The following is a 20,249-nucleotide window of genomic DNA, read 5'->3' on the forward strand; positions in this document are numbered from 1 at the left end:
AGCACCAGGTCCTTAACCTCCAGGCCACTGGGGAACTCCCAGGAGAACTTTTTAAAATAGGTGTGTCTTGTATTTAGTAGCCAGCACAGCAAAGTTGACTGAGAGAGAGTTGGACGAGACAGGGTCTGCACAGAAGCAATGGGCCTTGTTTGAAACATCTGGCCACGTTAAGTCTTTCTGCCCTGATTCATGCCTCACCTGAACAGTCCAGAGCTTCTTTACTGACCTGCTCTTAGATTTGCTTTCCTGCAAAGGTCTGAATACCAGAGAATCTCTTAGAAGCATTAAAGTCTTCGCTTTTCATGATTAACCTCCTTGTAGATCAAATGGGCACATTGAGAGTGGATGCTATGATTCTTATTATACATTTAATCACAATTTAAAAATCTAGTATTAATTTTTTATGCAGTCGCCTTCGCACAGAACATACCAGTTGCAGGCTGCAGAAGAAACATGTTTTCCACAATGTTAGCCTTTGGGCTAAAGGACAATCATATACGTCTCATAAATTCAGGGGAGACCCCGCTAATGGTCCTTCAACGCGGGAGGCTGGAATGGGGTCTGATGCCAATCAAAATCCCAAGGGGCCTCTGCCTTGATTAATTATGTATGCAAGAGCTTGACAGTGACGCTGCAGGAATGTCTCCAAAGGACAGAGAACTCTGACTCCCACCCACCCTTGCTCAAAGTTGATGAAGTTTTCCCAGTGGGGTGTTGGGGCACTTCCAGTGGTGCCCATGCCCTCTCTTTAGGGCTTTGAGTGTCTAACAGTACTTCTGAGGGTCCGTGTGGGGAAGCATTTATAGGTGTAATTATTTAACAAATGCTCGGAGGGATGTCATTATGAAAAATGGTCCTCCAAGAGCAATGGCAGCACAGCGCAGGCACCGATTAAATTATTGGACACAACTGCCAGTTCACAAGAATCATGGCGGCCACCACTCAAAACAATTTTGGGGGAAAACTACTGGCAAGAGTCATTTGGGAAAAGTATTGGAAAAGCAATTATAAAGAAGTATTTATTTTATGGGAACATTGATGTCAAATATTGGCACTTATTGAAATAAAAAAGCATTAGTGTTACCTGACCAATGCAGTCATTATGGCTAGAACTCAAACGCAGAAGTTAAAACAATCTATTTTAAAAAAGAGACAAAACACCATGTTCTGCAACCCACCCTACATTTTTAAAAATAGTTAAGAGGTCAGATACTCATATTGCAACAGAACAAAGGGGGGAGGGGAATGTATACATGCAAGGATAACTTGATCCCCTTGCTGTACAGTGGGAAAAAAATAAATTAAAAAAATAGGTAAGAGGTCAACGGCATTAATAAGCTTTGTGCCAGGCTATAAACAAAAAGTTGGACAAAAATAACTGGACACCAAGATTCTAAACAATGCATAAACCACCGAAGACTCCATGAAAGAAGTACTCCTGGCCAAGAAGGCACAGAGCAGCACGACAATGAGTGCTGCCAATCAGTTCCATCCCCCGTGCCATGCGATGCTCTGAGCACGGTGATGCTGACTGGAGCCTGCTGGGGGTGGTCAGTGGGTGCCCCGCCCACAGTCAGAACTAAAACAGAGAGGAGTTTCCAAAGGGCTGGGGAAAAGGGGCAGACTGCACGGAGTTTTTCAGCAGAGCACTTTTGCATCCGTTTTAAATTATTTATCCAGCTCCATTTTCTCCTCCTTCCTGCTCGGCAGACTTACAGGACAGGCTGTACAGTTCCTAAACACGGGCAAGCCCTGAGCTGAACTGCACACGTACCTCATGAAAGACTCATCTAGACCAACTACCACTCCCGGGTCTGCTGATTCCTCCCAGCCTCCGACAACTGAGAAGATGTCTTCACGGGGACGATCTTGTTTAAAAATTAGACCTTTTATAACCTATGTGTCCACTGACAGATGAATGGAGAAGGACGTGGTACATATATACGATGGAATACTTCTCAGCCATAGAAAGAATGAAATAATGCCATTTGCACCATGGAGAGACATAGAGATGACCACACTAAGTGAAGTAAGTCAGACAAAGACTAATATCATAGACTATCACTTATATATGGAATCTAAAATATGACATAAATGAATTTATCCACAAAATGGGAACAGACTCCCAGACATATAGAACAGACTTGGGTTGCCAAGGGGAAGAGGGGCTGGGGGAGGGAAGGACTGGGAGTTTGGGATTAGCAGATGCACACTATTACAAAGGCGATGGATAAACAACAAGGTGTTATTGTGCAGCATAGGTAACTCTACTCAACATCCTGTGATAAACCATAACGGAAAAGAATATGAAGAAGAATACATACATATATAACTGAATCACCGCGCCGTACAGCAGAAACTAACACAACACTGCAAATCAACTGTACCTCAAGAAAATAAATTAAAAAAGAGGATAACACCAAAAAAAAAAAAAAAAGTCCGAGATTTTAGACATAGCTCCAAAGGCTCAGCAGTGGAAGGAAGAGAGGAAGGAAGACAGCTGTGATGGGAGGTGTGAGGGCTTGGCTGAAGTCCAGGCTACGGGTAGAGAGGAGGGGGAGAGGGAGATGGATGACGAGCCTAGGGAAGCATGAAAGAAGAGGTAACAGCAGAGAGAGTGGGGCATATCATCCCATTTTTTTCAAAACCACTGTGATTCAGAGGAACATCGAGCAGGCAAGAAGCTCATGTGTGTGACCAAAACTAGAGATGCATGTAACAAAGGGAAGTCAGATAAAGATGCTCAGTCCACCCACGGATACATCCCACGTGGAAAGATGACGAGCAGAACTGGGGCCAGGGCAGAAGTAAAGGGTCTACAACCAGAGGGAGAGAAGTAGGAACAGCTGTAGCAGAAAGCATCTCCGGTGACAGGAGGATGATGGTCGAGTGTGACAACCCTCCTTAGTAACCAAGCAAAGGGGAACAGAGGCCCCACGGTAAGGGAAGGCCGGCCGCCTTGGTTACAAGCCTGCAAGCCCTGCTGGAATTAGGTGATGAGCAGGTTGAAAACCTGGTTTTAGGATGTTAGAAACATACATGGTCTTTGGCAGATGCCTAATTACTCCCAAAGGAGAAAATAAAAAGGGATCGTTTTAAGGATAGCAGCCGAGATGTATGTATTCAACTTTTTAATCCCAGGGTCTAGCATTGCGGGCCTTGGTAGATATCTGCTGAATGCATGAAGGAGCAAATTAAAGAAATAGTACCTTGCAGCTGCTACAAATTCCAGGGAACCTTTGTTCTCAGGCAATCTCCTTATCAGGAGATATTTACAGGGGAAGAGAGATATCCAAGAGGAGAAAGTTAAGCAAAAAATTTAATTCTAGATTTAAAAATAGACACACTAACATTTCTATAATGACTAGTAAAAGAAATAAATGTATAAGTTCCAAATCAGTAGAGGGAAAAATATGAGACAGAAATTCAACTAATTAAAAATAGGCAAGAAAAGTGGGGTGGAGGGAAGAAACATAGGAAAAAGTGGAACACACATAACTCACAAAATAAGGTGACAGACATTAAAAAATATCAGTAATGACAACAAATTAAAAATGTACTAAGTGGCAACTTAGCAGACTTTAAAGGTAAAAGCTATTAGACTTTTAAAGGTAAAAGCAGAAATAATAAAATCCAGCCATATGCTATTTACAAGAGACCCAATTAAAATAGGGAGATTGAAAGTATATCTAGGAAAATACTAATTAGAAGGAAACTGGCATAGTTATAGTGAAATTAGACCAAATAAACTAACGACAATATTACTGTCTAATGATGAAATGTTCAATTCACTTGGAAGACACAATTCTAAACTTATAATTACCTAATAACTTGGCTTCAAAATATATGACTTCTTTTAACCTATCTCTTTCAGTAACAGATTTAACAGGCAAAAAGCTAGTAAACTTACTTAGTAAAATTTTAATGGCAAATTTTTAAAAAGCCTTGATCTAAAAATATATAGAACATGGCCCCCAGCACTGTTATTAAGAATGCACAAAATGTTTAAGAAAACTGATCATGTGTAAGGCTCTAAATAATGTCCACAAGTGCCAATGAATTTTCTCTGATCATAATACATTTAAGCTAGAAATTATTAATAAAAAGATAACCAAAAAATTTCTCATGCATGGAGAAATAAAACACACACTCTTGCACTCACATGGCTCTAAATAATGCATGGGTCAAAAAAGTAATTGCAAGGAAATTAAAAAAACATTCAATGGTAACTACTCAACTGTTACTTAGAGGGAAAATTAATAGTTTTTTTTTTTTCTTTTATGGCTGCACCCATGGCATGTGGAAGTTCCCAGGCCAGGGATCAAATCCAAGCCACAGCTGCGATCTACACCACAGCCAGGGCAACACTGGATCCTTTAACCCACTGTGCTGGGCTGGGGATTGTACCCATGCCTCTGTGGTGACCTGAGCCACTACAGTTGGATTCTTAACCCACTGTACCACAGTGGGAACTCCCCAAATTAGGTTTAAATAAATGCACATATCAGAAAAAGGTCACTTTGCTATACAACAGAGGTTGAAGAAACATTGTAAGTCAACTATACTGTAATAAAAAATTTTTAAAAGGAATGACTGAAAATTAATGTGTTCATAGCACATCACTTAAGAAAAAGAATGAATAAACTCAAAGAAAGGATGAGGAAATTAATAAAGGTCAGGAAGAGTAGAGATTTTTAAAAAAATGCCATGCAAATGATCAACAAGGCCAAAGGTTATCTCTTTGAAGCAACTAATAAAACCAACAAAATGTTAAGAATAGTCAAGAAAGAATAGAAAAAGTACAAATAAACACTGTTAATGATGATAAAAAAGGAACATGAGTGCAGACAAGAAAACTAGATAATATGAAAATATGAACAAATGTATACCCGAGTAAAAAAATTAAACAAAATGCAAAATTCCTTTGAAAATATTCACTATAAAACTAACGTGAGAAAAACTAGAAATCCAGAATAGTCTTATAGCTATTGAAAGAAATTAGTAATTAACAATTTTACCATGAGCTAGTTTTGTAGGTGAATTCTAAAGATAATTTGAACTTACAATGAACTCTTTTAAGAGAATAGAAAGAATAGAAAATGCTAATTAATTTTAAAAAGCGGATATAGTTTTCATTCTAAAATGAGAAGATAGAAATATAAGAAGGATCATGGAGAGACTAGTCACTCAAAGACATAGATACCAAAATCACTATGAAAAGTCTTTCGCAATATTTAGTACATGGCAATATTTAGTACTTTAGTACCAAGTCAGGTTTATTCCAGGAATGAAGGGTTGGTTCAATGTTAGAATATTAATTATATTAATGAATTTACCACACTTGGATGTTAAAAGAGAGAAAATAATTATTTCATATAACAATAAAGGCTGAAAAAGCCCTTCTATCAAGTTTGGTATTTATCCATGGCAAATAATATTAATAAACCAGAAATGGAAGGGAATTAAACTAATTATAACTAATCGTTAATCATTAAAAGCTTTTTCTCTGAAAACCAGGACAAAGGCAATGATGCTTGCCAACCTAAGTTTTATTCAATGTTGTGCTGGAAGTTCTAGTCAGCTTTATACGCAAGGAAAAATAAATAAAATATATAAGGATTACGAAGAAACAAAATTCTCAGTAATGAGAGTTGACATGATTTCTCCATGGAAAACTCTAAAATAATCTACAGCGAAATAACTGAGATAAAGACTGCTAAGAAATGCTTCTGGAAAAGGAGCAATATACAAAGGCAACAGCATATGTGTGTGTGTGGTGTGTGTATGTGTACATATAAATACACACACTCTATTTACTTGCAATAAAAAGAAATGTATTTTTTTAAATGCTATTACCATAACAAAAAGCATACATAAATAAAAGATGTGTAAGATTTTGTGGAGAACATTCTGCCGAAAAGGATAAAAGAAGATCCAAATACACAGAAGCATAAACCATATTAAGATATAAAGATCCAATATTGCCAAGAATTCAATTTTCCCAAGCATTATAAAGGGGCCCATGGAATTCCAAGCAAACTACACAGAGTTCTTCATAAAGCTGACTGCAGAAAATGTCCACAGTTTTCATGGACCAGGGGATTAAAGCTTAAGGACAGCCGAGCATAGAAGAGGTCTTACAAGTCAGTGGGTATGGTTAACACCCTAGTAAAAAAAAGAGGCAAAGCATATGAACAGTTCACAAAGGAAAATTTTCACCTGGCTGTCTTGTTTCAAATGGAACAATAATGAGATACTCTTTTTTTTTCCTTTTTTAACCTATCAAACTGGCCAAGACTATCTATCTCTCTCTCTCTCTATATATATACACTAATGCTTATTTTCGTGCTAGTGTGTTGAGGTAAGCATTTTATGGAGTGCTAATGGCAAGTGCGAATTGGCTCAATTTTTCTGGAAAGCAAGTTGCCAATATGCATAAAGAACCTGAAGCATTTTATATACTTTGAACCGATAATTCCACCTCTTGAAATCCAACTATAGAAAATAATGGAGGTAAATCCAAAGAATTATTCCCAGCACTATTCGGGGCCAAGACACAGGCACATTAGTGACATAATGTGAAGTGGGAACACAAGACATAAAACTATTTATATAAAGATTCTAAAGCATTAAGATATTGGGTGGGAACTTACTGAACATTGAGAGGTTTATGGGTAGTTTTCATTGTCTTTTTTCTTTCCTTTACACGTTTCTTAAAATATCCAAATTTCTTTCAAAAATTACGTGTTGTCTTAAAAGGAAAATAACAAGAAAATCAGGACCTGGGAGCCTTTAAAAATGTGTTTTGTTACTCTGCATCCTTAAAACTGTTTTTCATCATTAAAATAGAGAAAAAATAAAAGCAAGCATTCTCTTTGGGCAGATAAATTACGTTAATTGGATTTATAGTATATTCTCTTCATGTTTCAAGAAGTAAGCTTAAAATACACTTAGTAATCAGCCAAGTAAAATATTTTGGCCATAAAATTGGCAAGGAACGCAAATGCATAATTACCTAAAGCACATAAATACAATACATATAAAAACATACGCTGTGTATTTATAATTAGCACCGAATGCATTACAATTACTCAGTATCTTTTGTGTAATCTCTCTGATGCAAACAGATAAAAGATTTTCCATGTGTCCCTAAAGGGCAACAATAGAAGATAAAGGGAGTGAAGAGTTGTCTAAGACACTGAATAGTAGGTGAATTCCATCATGGACCTAAAACTACTTCTATTTTCCGGAGATGCAATAAAAGAAGTTGGGGAGTTCCCATTGTAGCGCAGTGGTTAACGAATCTGACTAGGAACCATGAGGTTGCGGGTTCGATCCCTGCCCTTGCTCAGTGGGTTGACGATCTGGCGTTCCCGTGAGCTGTGGTGTAGGTCACAGACACGGCTCGGATCCCATGTTGCTGTGGCTCTGGCGTAGGCTGGCAGCTATAGCTCCGATTAGACCCCTGGCCTGGGAACCTCCATATGCCGCGGGAGCGGCCCAAGAAATGGCAAAAAGACAAATAAATAAATAAATAAATAAATAAAAATAAAAAATAAAAGAAGTTGGAAGAGTCAGCATGCTCTCTTTTCAGAGACAGGACGGGTCAAAAAGATTATGGGCTCTGATTCAACATTATTTTGGTCTGAATAATACATGACGTAACAGTAATGTGAATTTATACAATCTAAAATGTGAAATAATTTAAAAATTACTTATATTAATCCATATATTTCCTTAATACTTGCAGTCCTTACAAAGGGGACAGTGGGGATTAGGGATGTACTGGAATATTGAGCATAAACACATTCCGGACATGGTGAGGACCTGATTCAAAAATGTACTAGTAGCTTCACTGAATACTCTCAACTTGGCCTTCCCAGTGTCTCAGAGATGGAGCCGGGGTTATAGGTGAGAGTGGAAGGAGGTTGAAATGGGGAAGAGAGAGGAAGGGGTAGAAACCCCCTCATTTAGAAATGCTGAATATACTCAAAACTGGCAAGAGAGGGCCAGGGAACTGCTCGTGGGTCCCAAGTGACGGGCAGGCTACGGTTCTCGGGCAGCTGGTTAGGGGTGCCCACTGGAAAACACCCCACCCATGGGGCAACGTCAACAAAGCAGGGGTCTGGCATCACCAAGGTGATGGCTTGAGTAATGACGGAGAGATATCCATCGAGCGCTTGGTCATCACAGCTGATCCAGGCACACTCAGGTAAGTGGTTCACTCAGGGGTCTGGGGTTAGGGTTTCAGCAAGACTCTTCAATGACATGACAGGTCAAAGACTTGGGACCTAGGCCTCTAACTGCCCATCCACTGTCCTTTCTTCTTCCCAGTGCTCCTTCTTTGAAAAAAAAATTACCTTTTCAACTGGTTATTCTGTGCATCATTTAGTCAAAGCTTAGAGGTGTTATCTTGGTTCTGCCTGGAGGTCCAATCCAAGCTTGTTCCCTTATATGTTGTATCATCTCACTGCAAAAAAGACTCAGCCTCTTCCAGAGAGAATCTCTGAGATAACCCTGCACTTTTGCACACAGCTTATGTCACATCTACACCTCGTCTTCTCCCTCCTTCTACGGGGCTGGTTGGCAGTGATGCAACAATCCAAGGAGGCAGCCCATGAGGTCTCTGACTCCAGAGCCACAGCTCGACTTTAGCTTATCCCTGGTCCTGGTGGGTTTTGGACAAGCCAGGCTGTCTGCTATCTGCCGAGTAATTTTCCTGTATTACTTGACCAGGAGAAGCTAGAGCAGGAGAGGAGTCATGTCGGAGTGACCTCGCTCTTGGAGCTGGGCTGCTGAGCGAGGTTAGCGGGCAGCATCTGCTACTGCTGAGAAGTTGAAATGAACCAGAGTTGGCGCTGTCAGCAGGGTCCCCAGGGCAGGCTGGGTCCTCTGCCAAAGGACAGACCAGTTCAAAGCAAATAAAACTGCTTGGAGGAAAACAACGCCCCTGCCATGAAATCCCAAGTCACATCAACAGAACACAAGGCTGACTTCTGCAGGTCTGTGTTTCTTGCGTGTTGCCTGAGGAAGTTACACGGGGTAGTGGGAGGAACACCGCCTCTGGAGTCAACAGACTATGGAGTAAATCCCACCACTCCCAAGCGGTACCTGGGTATGATTATAATGTAAAACACTGTGCTTAGCAAGAGCTAGATATGTCTTTCTATTTCTCTGTGTGGGCATCTATATAGACTGCTAGCCCATGAGGTGTCACACCAAGGCAGGCACCATCAACACTGTCATCCAAATTCTAGGAATCAAGCAAGATTCCACAAAAAGCCCATCCCTCAAAACCTTGCTCCCCCCAAAACACATCTATGATAACACAAATCACTCTTATGAGCTTTGATTCTGTGCAGGATGATATATAGTTTCTCTCTTGAAACAGTCATGATATGAAACGCTCTAGATAATTCTACACTAGTCACTTTAGGGGTTAAAAAAGAAATTAGAGCAAACATGGAATAAAGACATTGATCTTCAATTTTAAAACACATGGTTGGCATTCAGCAAGTAAAATGATCCCATGGAAGCATGCCATGCTTCCTGATTTTAAGTGGTGGGTATGGGTGAGGCTCAGGTTGGTCAGCACAGAGTTTTCCTGGTTGGGCGCTGCTCACCCACTCGATCCTACATGATGGTCTGTACCATTCCGAGGGGGTATTTTTAATAGTGCTCTCCCTCTTTAATTTCATTCCCCCCTCCTAGGCATGTATATGTTGAAATTCACCGAAATTAGTGCAACAAATGGAAAGTAACTTATATTTAGTAGTGTTTCTCAAATATCTATTGAATAATCAATTACTATGTAGCTTACCATATTATCAGTTAATATACTATCCATTCTATTAGCAACTATTACACTGGCCCCTGCATTATCATTACATTGCCCACGGCATTATCAATTATTACACAGCCCACTGCATTATCACTTATCACATTGCCCAAGCTATCATCAATTATCACACTGCCCACTGTATTAGCAATTATTACACTGCCTATTGAATTATCAATTACCGAAGTGCCTACTACATGATCAATATTACATTGCCCTCTGTATTATCATTGCCTGTGATAAGACTGTGGACAGACGGTCTCTCTGACTGGGAGATCGGGGGTGGGGATGCCTCAGGAGGAGGTAACACCTGCATTGGGTCTGAAGGGATCTGGCAGGTGATGGAGGAGCTGCGAGTCATTCCGGACAGAATCCATGACCAGAAGGGGCCTAGCGAGAGCAAGGTGCTTAGGTGTTTAGGTGTGAGGTGGTGAGTAACCCAGAGGAGCTGGGCCCTGAGGCTCAGGGAGGGAGGCAGCCGCAGCTACGACTGAAGCCTGGAGCAAGGCTGGGGCCACATCCTGGACACCGAGTGGCTCTACTCAGGGGGTTCCTATCATCGCAAAGACTCCAGAGCGGGTTTCTTTTGGCGTCAAATGGGCTAACATCTAGGTTTCACAAAGAAAGCTGGATGTAGAGTGTAGGACAGATTTGAAAGGGGAGATTAAATGATGAGCTGGGGGCTGTTTCTAGGGTGTGGGCAGGAGATGTGGGTGGCTAGTGGGCTCGGGAGGGAGGGGCGGAACTGGAAAGGCGAGTGGGGAGGTAGGCAGGGCTTGCGCTGCTGACTGGAGGGGAGGGTGAGGGCGGGCAAGGTGACACTGTCAAAGCCGGATGGGCCGAGGTAGTGGGGAATGACAGCATCCAGCTGACGCCAGGCATGCCAGAAGGTGGCAGGTGCTGGGGCACAGGCACCCTGGCAGTCCCCTCTGGGCCCCGTCCTGAGGCTAACGCCATCTGACACTAAAAGCATGTCAACAAGTGGGGACGGTGCCTGACTCCTCCAGGGGACATAAAGAAAATTCTAATGACCCCTTCAACATGGAAACCAGAGGGCCAACAAACGGACTTCACACAAACTAGAAAAGGTCTTCCACCACGAATCTCAGAAGGAGGATGGAAAATTGTGGGAAATAGTTTTTCACCAAATTTTCTGAAGTTTTCTGAGTCCATGATCTTATCAGGGGTGGGGCAAAAGGAGACTGGATTTTAAAAAAAAAATTGGCTAACACTTACGAGGCCTTGAAAGCAAGCACGATGACATGGCGCATTCAACGAATAACACAGGCACTTTTATATTCGCAGGTTAGAAAAAAATCTACCAAGTATTCGTAGTAAAATCAACTGTCTCTGCTGCGTTATTTAAAAATCTGCAGAAATTTTCATCTACTGACAAAGTATTCATAAACAGGTTCACTTGATTTGCCCCAAACAGCGAGAAGCAGCCTCAAAATTCCAGTTAGAATTTTTATCATTTTCTTACGGACCTGGCTCAGCATCACCATAATAATTAAAAGAAAAAAAAAAAAACATGTCAAAACTCACTTGGCTGCTGCAGCCATTGCAGGCGCAGCTGTTTCGATTCTTAATGTATTTGCAGCGCTCGCCAAGGCTCCCCAAACTCCCCATCCTTGGCTTTCAATGGTTTTGTTTTGTTTGTTTTGTATCCTGTGGGACAGAAAATAACCTGCATTGATTGTGGCGATTGATGGACTCAGCTGGTGCCTCAGAATATGAAAAGGGAGTGGAAAAGCACATCTGAAAATTGTGTGGGCTGGAGGTGAGCCGAGGGGGCGCCTCCACTGTGGACCACGCACAAGCACAGCCCAGCTGGGTCACAATGGTTCCAGCAGGTACAGAACACAAAGCACCTCTTGTTCCACCTGCCCCCCCCCCCCCCCCGCCCGTCTCTGTTCTCAAAACCAAGCAAGGGGGCCACAGTCCTTAGAACGTTTCTAGACATACCTGTACCTGCAATTCCCTCTCTGCCCACTAGCCCCCCACCGGGCAGAAGCCAGGCACAGACACCCTCCTGCCCATGCTGCAGCCTGCTCACCTGAGGATGCTGGCCTGTCTTCCCAGCTGATGGCCTTTCTGACTAAGGGCCTTTCAACAGGAATGAGAACTGCAGCCTCCGTGGGGAGGAGGTGGTTTTCAGGGAGTGGTTTTCTCTTTCCAGTTTTCACTGATTTTGGAGGTCAAGTGAGACATTTTAATAACAATACCGTCTTAGCTTGCCACACATTGTCAAATACAGACAAAGGCATCAAATAGAACATTGGGCTTCTGTTTACCAAAATTGGCTGTTTTACTTAGAAAACAGAGGGAAAGATGAGAGGGGGAAATATACAATCCACATATTTTAAAAACATCTCCAAGGAGCTACATTTTTTTTGTTTTTTGTTTTTTTTAAATCCAGGTTCCTTGGAAAAACGCTTAAGTTATACTTAAGCCTGAAGATTCTAGCATAAAGTCTCCAATCCTCAAGTTTAAATTGAGCACAAAAACAATCTCCACACTCAATTATAAAATTAATCACGTGTGTTCATGTCCTAGAGAAACACACAGGAGAAAAGCAGGTGCGGTCAGGGTAGCGCTTTTCTAAATACCTTTAGATATGTATGTACACACACATGTATTTTTTGAAGAGGAGCGGCCAGGAATTACTTAGCTTTATACAGTTCGGCTCTCATGACTGGAAGATAAATGTTTGTGCTCCCGAACGACATTGATTATTGGCTAATGAAATAGTACCACCTGTGTTTTCCAGGAGGCACTTGGTGGACGTGGTTTTAAATTGCTGTCCTTCCTTGATCTTAATTTTACAATGAGGGCAACGTACTTCCTCTCAGAAGGACACAACCATTTTCCTGCAGAAGGTCAACGTTTCTCTGCTTGGATCCCAAAGACACTTGGGATCAGTCCAAAAACTGAGGACCAAAGAAGGCCCTCTGGGGACGCCAGAGGGGCAGGAATTGGCTCTCCAACTCTGCAGGGCCACCTGTGAGGCTGGGACCCCCTCTGTCCCACTCAGCAGCTGGGAGCAGTTTGCAGCAGTAATGCTGCCAGGTCCAGGGCGGGGCCTCCTGGCTCGCAGCTGAGCTGGAGAATTTTCCTTTTCATTCCAGGTGATAAAGGCAGGGGTGGATGGTTCAGGCCCCGCCTCCCTGAGTACAACCCTCTCCTTTCTCAGTCCTGGTAAAATCATTGATCTTCCTCAGGGGGTTGGCTCTCCATGTGGGAGAGAGACTGGCTCCCTTTCGGTAGCAACATGAGCAAACCGGCCCTTCCACTGGGTTCGTTGTTCTCCCGAGAGCCTCCATCCGTTCTCTGCTGACAACTTGCCATTTTCTGTTCAGTTCTGCCTGTTTACTTTTCTATTGTGAGTCATGTCTGAGTTGCTTTTGAATCAAATTATTGCATTTCCCCGATGAGAGGTGCCATATGACCATCTTGTTAGAATAAAATCAAATAAGAGATCTGCGCTCAGCACTGCTCTCTTATCCCACCCCGTCTCCCCTCTGGTTTGGATGCACTTCTGTCGGCTCCTTGAGTGGTAATGAACCTTTCCAGGGCTCAGGCCAGTTTTCAGACATCGCTATCTTGGAAAAGATGAAGATGGATTGGTTGAAACAGTGCCAACAGAGAGAAGCTCACTCTTTCAAAACTACTTTACAGTCTAAATGGCTGATGTTTCCTGATGTCCATGGATTGATTGAAAAAAAGCCAGAAAGGCCGATGGGGCAGTTATGCTGAGGTCTCTACGGCAACCTGAGGCTTTCTTGGCATTTCATCCCCAGGGAGGCGTCAGTGTCAAGGTGGTTCATTGCTTCGCCAAGTCTCAGAGCCAAGCATTGCTCTGTACTTTTTAAAAGAGGCTAGAGGGATGCAGTTTCTATTACACTTTTTCAGTAAATACATTTTTCCTCTTCCTTTTATTTTTTTTTGGGGGGCTGTTGTCTATTATTGTTAAAGCAGTTCCTGTGTGCCTTGTACAACAGCATTTAAAAATTAAGCTGTTTAGAGTTCCCGTTGTGGCTCAGTGGGTTAAGGACCCAACGTAGTATCTGTGAGGATATGGGTTTGATCCCTGGCCTCGATCTGTGGGTTAAGGATCTGGTGTTGCTGTAAGTTGCAGCAAAGGCTGCAGATGTGGCTCAGATCTGAGTTGCTGTGGCTGTGGTATAGATTGATTCGACCAGCTGCAGCTTTGATTCAACATGTGGTGTGGGAACTTCCATATACCGCAGGTGAGGCTGTAAAAAGGAAAAAAAAAAAAATTCAGTGATTTGTATGAAGAGATCTCCCTCCAAGTACGGAATCAGACGGATGTTACCAACATCCTTCTGCTCTTCCAATGGCAGCTGGAATGATGCCCCAGCTTCTCTGTGGGACACCGTGCCCTGTATGACAGAGCCCTGACTGCCGCATTCTCTTGCTTTCATGTCTACCCAGAATCCCACTCCTTTGCCATCTCCTGGACACCTCCTACTCATCCTTCGAGGAAAAAGTCATCTTGCTCGTCTTTCCATCTTGCTCCAGGCCTTCAAAGTACTAATGCAAATCTGCCCTGAAGGGTTTTCTGGAGGCACTGCAAACACTCTGTGACCGTGTCCCCTGCTGAGTGAGCCTTCTGTGGGCAAGCAGTCTCTTCTGTGTCCCCAGCCCTCCATCCCAAGCAGTGTCAGATTCATTCCAAGTGCTAGGTACTCTCCAGTAAACTAACGAGTATGACTTAAATTAAACCTTCCTCTAAATCTGACTTTGCAAAGACACTAATAGGACAACTGTTTTTTTAAAAAAATATTCTGTGGCCTATCGTTACATCATCTCTTAGGACTTTTCATAGAAATGAAAATACTATTTCAACAATAAAAGGTGACAGCATATATTTTAAGATATTAACTGAGTTTCATATACACAGTTAGTACGATTTGGTACAAGTATGTTCCAAGCACCACTGGGACATACTTATACTAACAAATCATTCACTGTTTATCTGAGGTTTAGGTTTAACTGAGCACACTATATTTTATTTGGTAAACTATAAGAAAAAAAGAATAAGTTACAGGATGTAATGATCAGTACCAGCAGTACGGTAAATAATATCACAATAACTTTGGTGCATAATCTATAAACATATCAAGTCACCATGTTGTACACCTGAAACTAATATAATAAGTCAACTATATGCCAATTTTTTAGAAAAAAATATTTAACCTTTTTCTCAGTTCTCAAACTCTTTATCCACAGAATTAAACCTACCTATTTAAGTTTTTTTTTTTTTTTTGCTTTTTAGGGCTGCACCTGTGGCATATGGAAGTTCCCAGACTAGGGGTTGACTCAGAGCTGTAGCTTCCGGCCTACAGCACAGCCACAGCAACGAGAGATCCAAGCCATATCTGCGACCTATACCACAAGCTCTTGGCAACGTGGGATTCTCAATCCACTGAGGGATGGCAGGGATCAAACTTGCATCCTCATGGATAATAGTCAGGTTTGTTACCGCTGAGCCACAATAGGAACTCTGCTTAAGTTATTTTTTAATGGGAAGTTCTGATGATATATATGATACCTGGCGAGGGAATTGCCTAGCTCTATAGATGAAGCAAAAAATGTACTGAGCCTTTTCTATATAATGATGGGCTCCATCTACGCAGAGCACTGAATACAGGAGAGGCACTGAAATGGTCATTGACACAGCTTTCTTGTAAAGAACACTGTGTGAACACCCTCTTTTGAAGCCTATTATAAACTAGTACTTTCCTCCTTTACTAGCTCATGCTTCCATGAACGTCAGATTCAGTTCTAGCACGTCTGAGGCATTACATGAGCAAATCCTCACAATGCACTTATGAGGTTGATAACTACAGTCATCCCATTTTACAGATGGGGACACTGAGGCCCAGGATGTTAGACAGTCTGACCCAGGCTGAGCTGGAATGTCTGGTACCAGAACCCCTTCCCAAACCTCAGCCTCAGTATCTGATCCATGAAATTCCAACCACACTGGGCAGACACACAGACCTGACGGTCCGTGTAGGTTTAAGAGAAGGATGCACATTCACTGCAAGATTCGAAGAGGTACGTTTGGTTAGAGTTCTAAAGCCAAGTGACCTTTAAAACACAACTGCATACGGATTTTCCAGATTCACCCAAGGATCCTGTGGGCACTGAAGTGAGGCAAGGATTTGGGCTGGAGGTGAGATACAGCCAGTGTCCTTGTCCCTCTGTGGCCACTCTACGGGTTTAGCTCCTACCACCATCGCTCCTCTGGTCCCACTGACTGTGTCCCCCCATGGCCCCACCGCCCACATCCCTACCCTGGCCCCCAGGGAATCAATGACCCAAAAATTACTGCGTGCTAGGATTATCCCTGTCAGATCTTTCCATCTCAGGTCTCTCCCAATAGCACCTTCCTATTTGTTTTATCTTTCTTCTTTCATATATGTTCTTTTATCATTTTTTCCCCTTCCTCCTCCCCCCCCTTTTTTTAAAGCTGATAATGGTTTCGGCCTTAAAAAGTTTTTACTCCCCCATGCCAGCTTCATTGAGATACAATTGACATATAACACTGTGTAACTTTAAGCTATAACATGATGGCTTAGGATACCCCTATATGTTACTTTTAAACAGTCCCCCTGACCCACTGAATAGCGAGCATGAGCCAAAGAGTTCTTTAAAATGTAATTAATGACATTTTATTTCAGAGTATAACAACTCAATGAATCACCAATTATAACATGCCTAAATGGAGTATAAAGAGTTTCAGTTTGTACTTACACATCATATTTCTTCAGGAGATTTGAATAAGAACTAATTTCCTGCATATTTTCACATTTGCGCTATCTATGGTGTGTTATTGGAAGTCCTAAGGTTGGTATTTGAAAATAGTCCATGAAAAACTGGACTCAGGTTATTTTATGAATTGTTACTTGAGTCTATAACTAATCTCTTTGACATTAACATCTTTAATCAGCATTAGAGCCATAGCTGCATCCAGAAGACGGGAGAGAACTAAAGACATCAGCTCTATTCATTAGGCTTCTATTTTCTCAATAACCTAATTTTGTCTTTCATAAGATATTAATGCTTTTGGAAGGCTTGCTCTTAATCCTATTAATTTCTAAGCTAGCCTTTAAAAGTTCAGGAGGAAATATGCAAAGGCAGTCAATTTCAGTGAATTATACATTAAATCTTTGAAGGTAAACCGAAGAATTTCAGGATGGCTAAAATGCAGAACTTCATCTGGAAATATTTTCTGGACTTAAATCAAACCCCCGGGGCCCGGTTTGGGTGATTTTCCACGGCTCTGTAGTCTTCTGAGCTGAAGTCACTGACAACACAGGGGGACACATATGTCAGCAAAGTGTGTCTGTGTCCTCGCCTGCAGTGGACAAAGCCTGGGTCTTAAGAGAAGTGGAGCAGTGGCCTGGGTCTGACTGCTCTAATGAGGCTTTGGTGATTCAGCTAAACCCAAGACAAGGCAGCATGCAGGGCACAAAATGAAGTGTCTGTGGCCATCCCAAGAGGAGAAAGAAGCAGAGTTTGGACCCAGTAGGATTTGGAGGTGGTAAGAACTGATTTTAAAAATACTCTAATTCCCAACCGAGAGTTAGTCAGGTAGACGCAGTCCCCGGGACACATCCTTAGATTTAAAAAGCCACACAGCTATACCATCCTCCCCCGACCCCTTTTTCTGCCGCACCCACAGCATACGGAGTTCCTGGGCCAGGGATTGAATCTGAGCTGCAGCTGTGACCAACGCCACAGCTGAGGGAATGCTTGATCCTTAACCCGCTGTGTCAGGTCGGGGATCAAACCAGCACCATCATAGAGACAACGCCAGATCCTTAACCCACTGTGCCACGGCAGGAACTTCCACGATCCTATTTTTACAGTAAGCATACCGATACTAAATCTTCACCAACGACTGTGAACTAATTTTATTTAATAAGAGAGAAATCTAAGGCCCCTCCCCCCCCCCACCTCTGCTCTCTCTCTCTCTCTCACACACACACTCTCTCAGTGAGGGTGTGCTCTTCTGAACCAGCCTTCTTCAAATCAATTAATTCTCTTTAGTTCATGAACAGCTTTCCAACAGAATTAGCTCAGGACAGAGGCTGTGAAAGGGGTGAGGCCTACATTTTACAGCCAGTGTGAGAGTGTCTATCACTGTTTCTGGAAATGTCCCCAGGGCTGCCAGCACAGATCCTGGGACAGCGACCTGCTCCCTGGGCTGGCAGGACAATGACAGCTGTCAAGGCTGTGACACCAGCCAGTCCCCTTACTGCCATCTAATCTCCACAGGACATCCTGATTGGTCTACAAGAGTTTTAGGTGGACAGCTTCTTCCTGAAGTAACATTCAGAACTATTGGGTCTTAATTATAGGAAAAGCCTAGAAAGGTGATTAGGAATGGGGCAGAGGGTGCCTCTGTTCTCATGACACATTTATGCGGAATGAAGACTCAGGGGAAGAAGTATCCTTCCTCTTTCCATTCAACCTGTGACGGCTTCCTGGTGGCTGGATGGAAATGGAGCCGGGATGAAACACCTGGCCCTTCCAGCGGCCCCCTGGAAGTCCCACCCAGACCCAGGTCGGGGGCTACGTGCTCACCTCATACTCCTCCTTGAAGCCGTAGCCCTCGGCGCACTTCATCTGCGTGATGTGCTGGAGCAGGTCGGCCACCCGGATGGCGGGGTGGAGCTGCCCGGTCTGGTAGGGCACGTCGGCTGGCTCGCGCTTCTTGTAGGTGTGGGACTGCACCAAGCTGCTGGTGTCACTGGCCATTGTGTGCGTCTCATCTGGGAAAAGAAGGCCGTGGAGAAAGTGAGGGACCACCGGGGCTACACGGGGTGACCGAGGATCTAAGAAGCGGTTGCTGGTATCCCCTCAATCTACGGCTGCAACTATCCCCAGGACGGCTCAGCAAGAAAGAAAATTTCAAGGTTTAGAAATATAAATGGGGTTGGCGAGACCGTTAGGGATGCGGCAGGAATCTTTGTGTTTACAAAGCAGTCCAAACGATCTATTGCTTTGACAAAGCTGGTTGGTAAGAATCCTTTAGCCTTCGGGTGCTGAAGCACATTGAAGTTTCGGTCTGAAACTTCACCAAGGCCTGGTGCAAAACCAGTCTTGCATTCTTCCCAAGACTCATGACCTAGGTGGTAGGATGACGGAAATCGACTCTGTACAAATGTTCCATGAGCAAAGTAAAAGTGCACAAAATGGGTTGGCTTACGAAGCTAGCAATGAAAATGTGGACTTGACACATGAGATCCAGGGTAAGTGGGGGGAAAGAAATGGGGACTGGTCGGATGAGTCACTTTGCATGCTCCAGGATCAGAAAGCTGGACAGGACACGGTGGACCAACACGGCACTCGTGGGATGCTCTACAAGAGTTAACATGCAGGCCAACACACAGCAGAGCCAGCTGGCTTTGTCCAAATCTATAGATAAGACCCCCCCCCCCCATTCCCTCCACACCTTCTCCATGGGGCGGGCGCATGGGGGGACTTACCATTTATAGGCACTTTTAAGAAGATACATATCAGGAGAAAAGAGGAGGAGAAAAAGGAAACAGGGCATAAGCAAGAGTACTGCGTGAATAATTACAGGTAGTTTTTATTTTGTGCTTTAATTTTACAGTTACGTTTTCTAGTCACAGGTGGTCAGAGGGCAAAGCCTCAGTTTTCCCATCATGTTAGGATGGAGGTGTTTAATTTAAGCACCCAATTACAAAAAGGAGGTTAAAATGGTATCCTAATTGCTTTTCGTCCCCCATGAACCAAATAATGACTAAATAAGTCTTATTTGTACTTGACACATTTTCTCACTTAAAATGTCTTGAACAAGTCAACCAAATTGTACTGCAAAATTAATGTCAAAATTTGGTCAAATAAGCCTAAAGAGGCCATATTTTAATGGAAGACTCCAAGAAAATTAGATTTATGAACTGCAGAAAATTGTAGCTATTAAAAAATGTCTTAGGCAGGAAAGTGCTATTAGGTTAAGGGTTCTACATTCTACAGGTTTAACACATAAAAAAATGCTGAATCTCTTTAGCCATTTTATGATTGAGGATGTGTCTCATCAAAATACAGTGCAAAAGTCACTTAAAATGAGAACATTAAATCAAAATTGATTTCAGGTGTAAAGAATGAAAACATATAAGAAAAGATACGTTCAATTTTTTTAAACAACCAGATTGTTTATCAATAGGGAATTCGGCTATGGGTTTTTGTTTGTTTGTTTAAACAAAGGAGTTCAGCTCCAAAGGAACTTTAGTTTAATTTGGTGAGCTGGGCCTGGTTTGGAAACCTCACTTCCATTTGCATCGCAAAGCACCTGGGATGCATGGTATGAGGGTGGCACACAGGTGTGTAGCTATGTGCTGCTGCTGAAATG

General features: G+C 42.6%; 1 protein-coding gene across 6 annotated transcripts in view; it reads right to left on the reverse strand.

Moving 5' to 3' along the window:
- Positions 1-20,249, reverse strand: part of PTPRM (protein tyrosine phosphatase receptor type M) — a 749,971-nt gene that overhangs the window by 127,177 nt on the left and 602,545 nt on the right. For 4 of the 6 annotated variants that reach the window (XM_047793747.1, XM_047793743.1, XM_047793744.1 and 1 more), the window contains one exon: positions 18,458-18,645. In XM_047793747.1, coding sequence (XP_047649703.1) covers positions 18,458-18,645 — 188 coding nt within the window. Of the gene's footprint in view, positions 1-18,457; positions 18,646-19,362; positions 19,375-20,249 lie in introns of all 6 variants that reach the window. The other 2 variants (XM_047793745.1, XM_047793742.1) reach the window with 1 other exon arrangement.

The sequence above is a fragment of the Phacochoerus africanus genome, chromosome 8 (assembly GCF_016906955.1).
Source record: "Phacochoerus africanus isolate WHEZ1 chromosome 8, ROS_Pafr_v1, whole genome shotgun sequence".
Classification (NCBI taxonomy): Eukaryota; Metazoa; Chordata; class Mammalia; order Artiodactyla; family Suidae; genus Phacochoerus; species Phacochoerus africanus.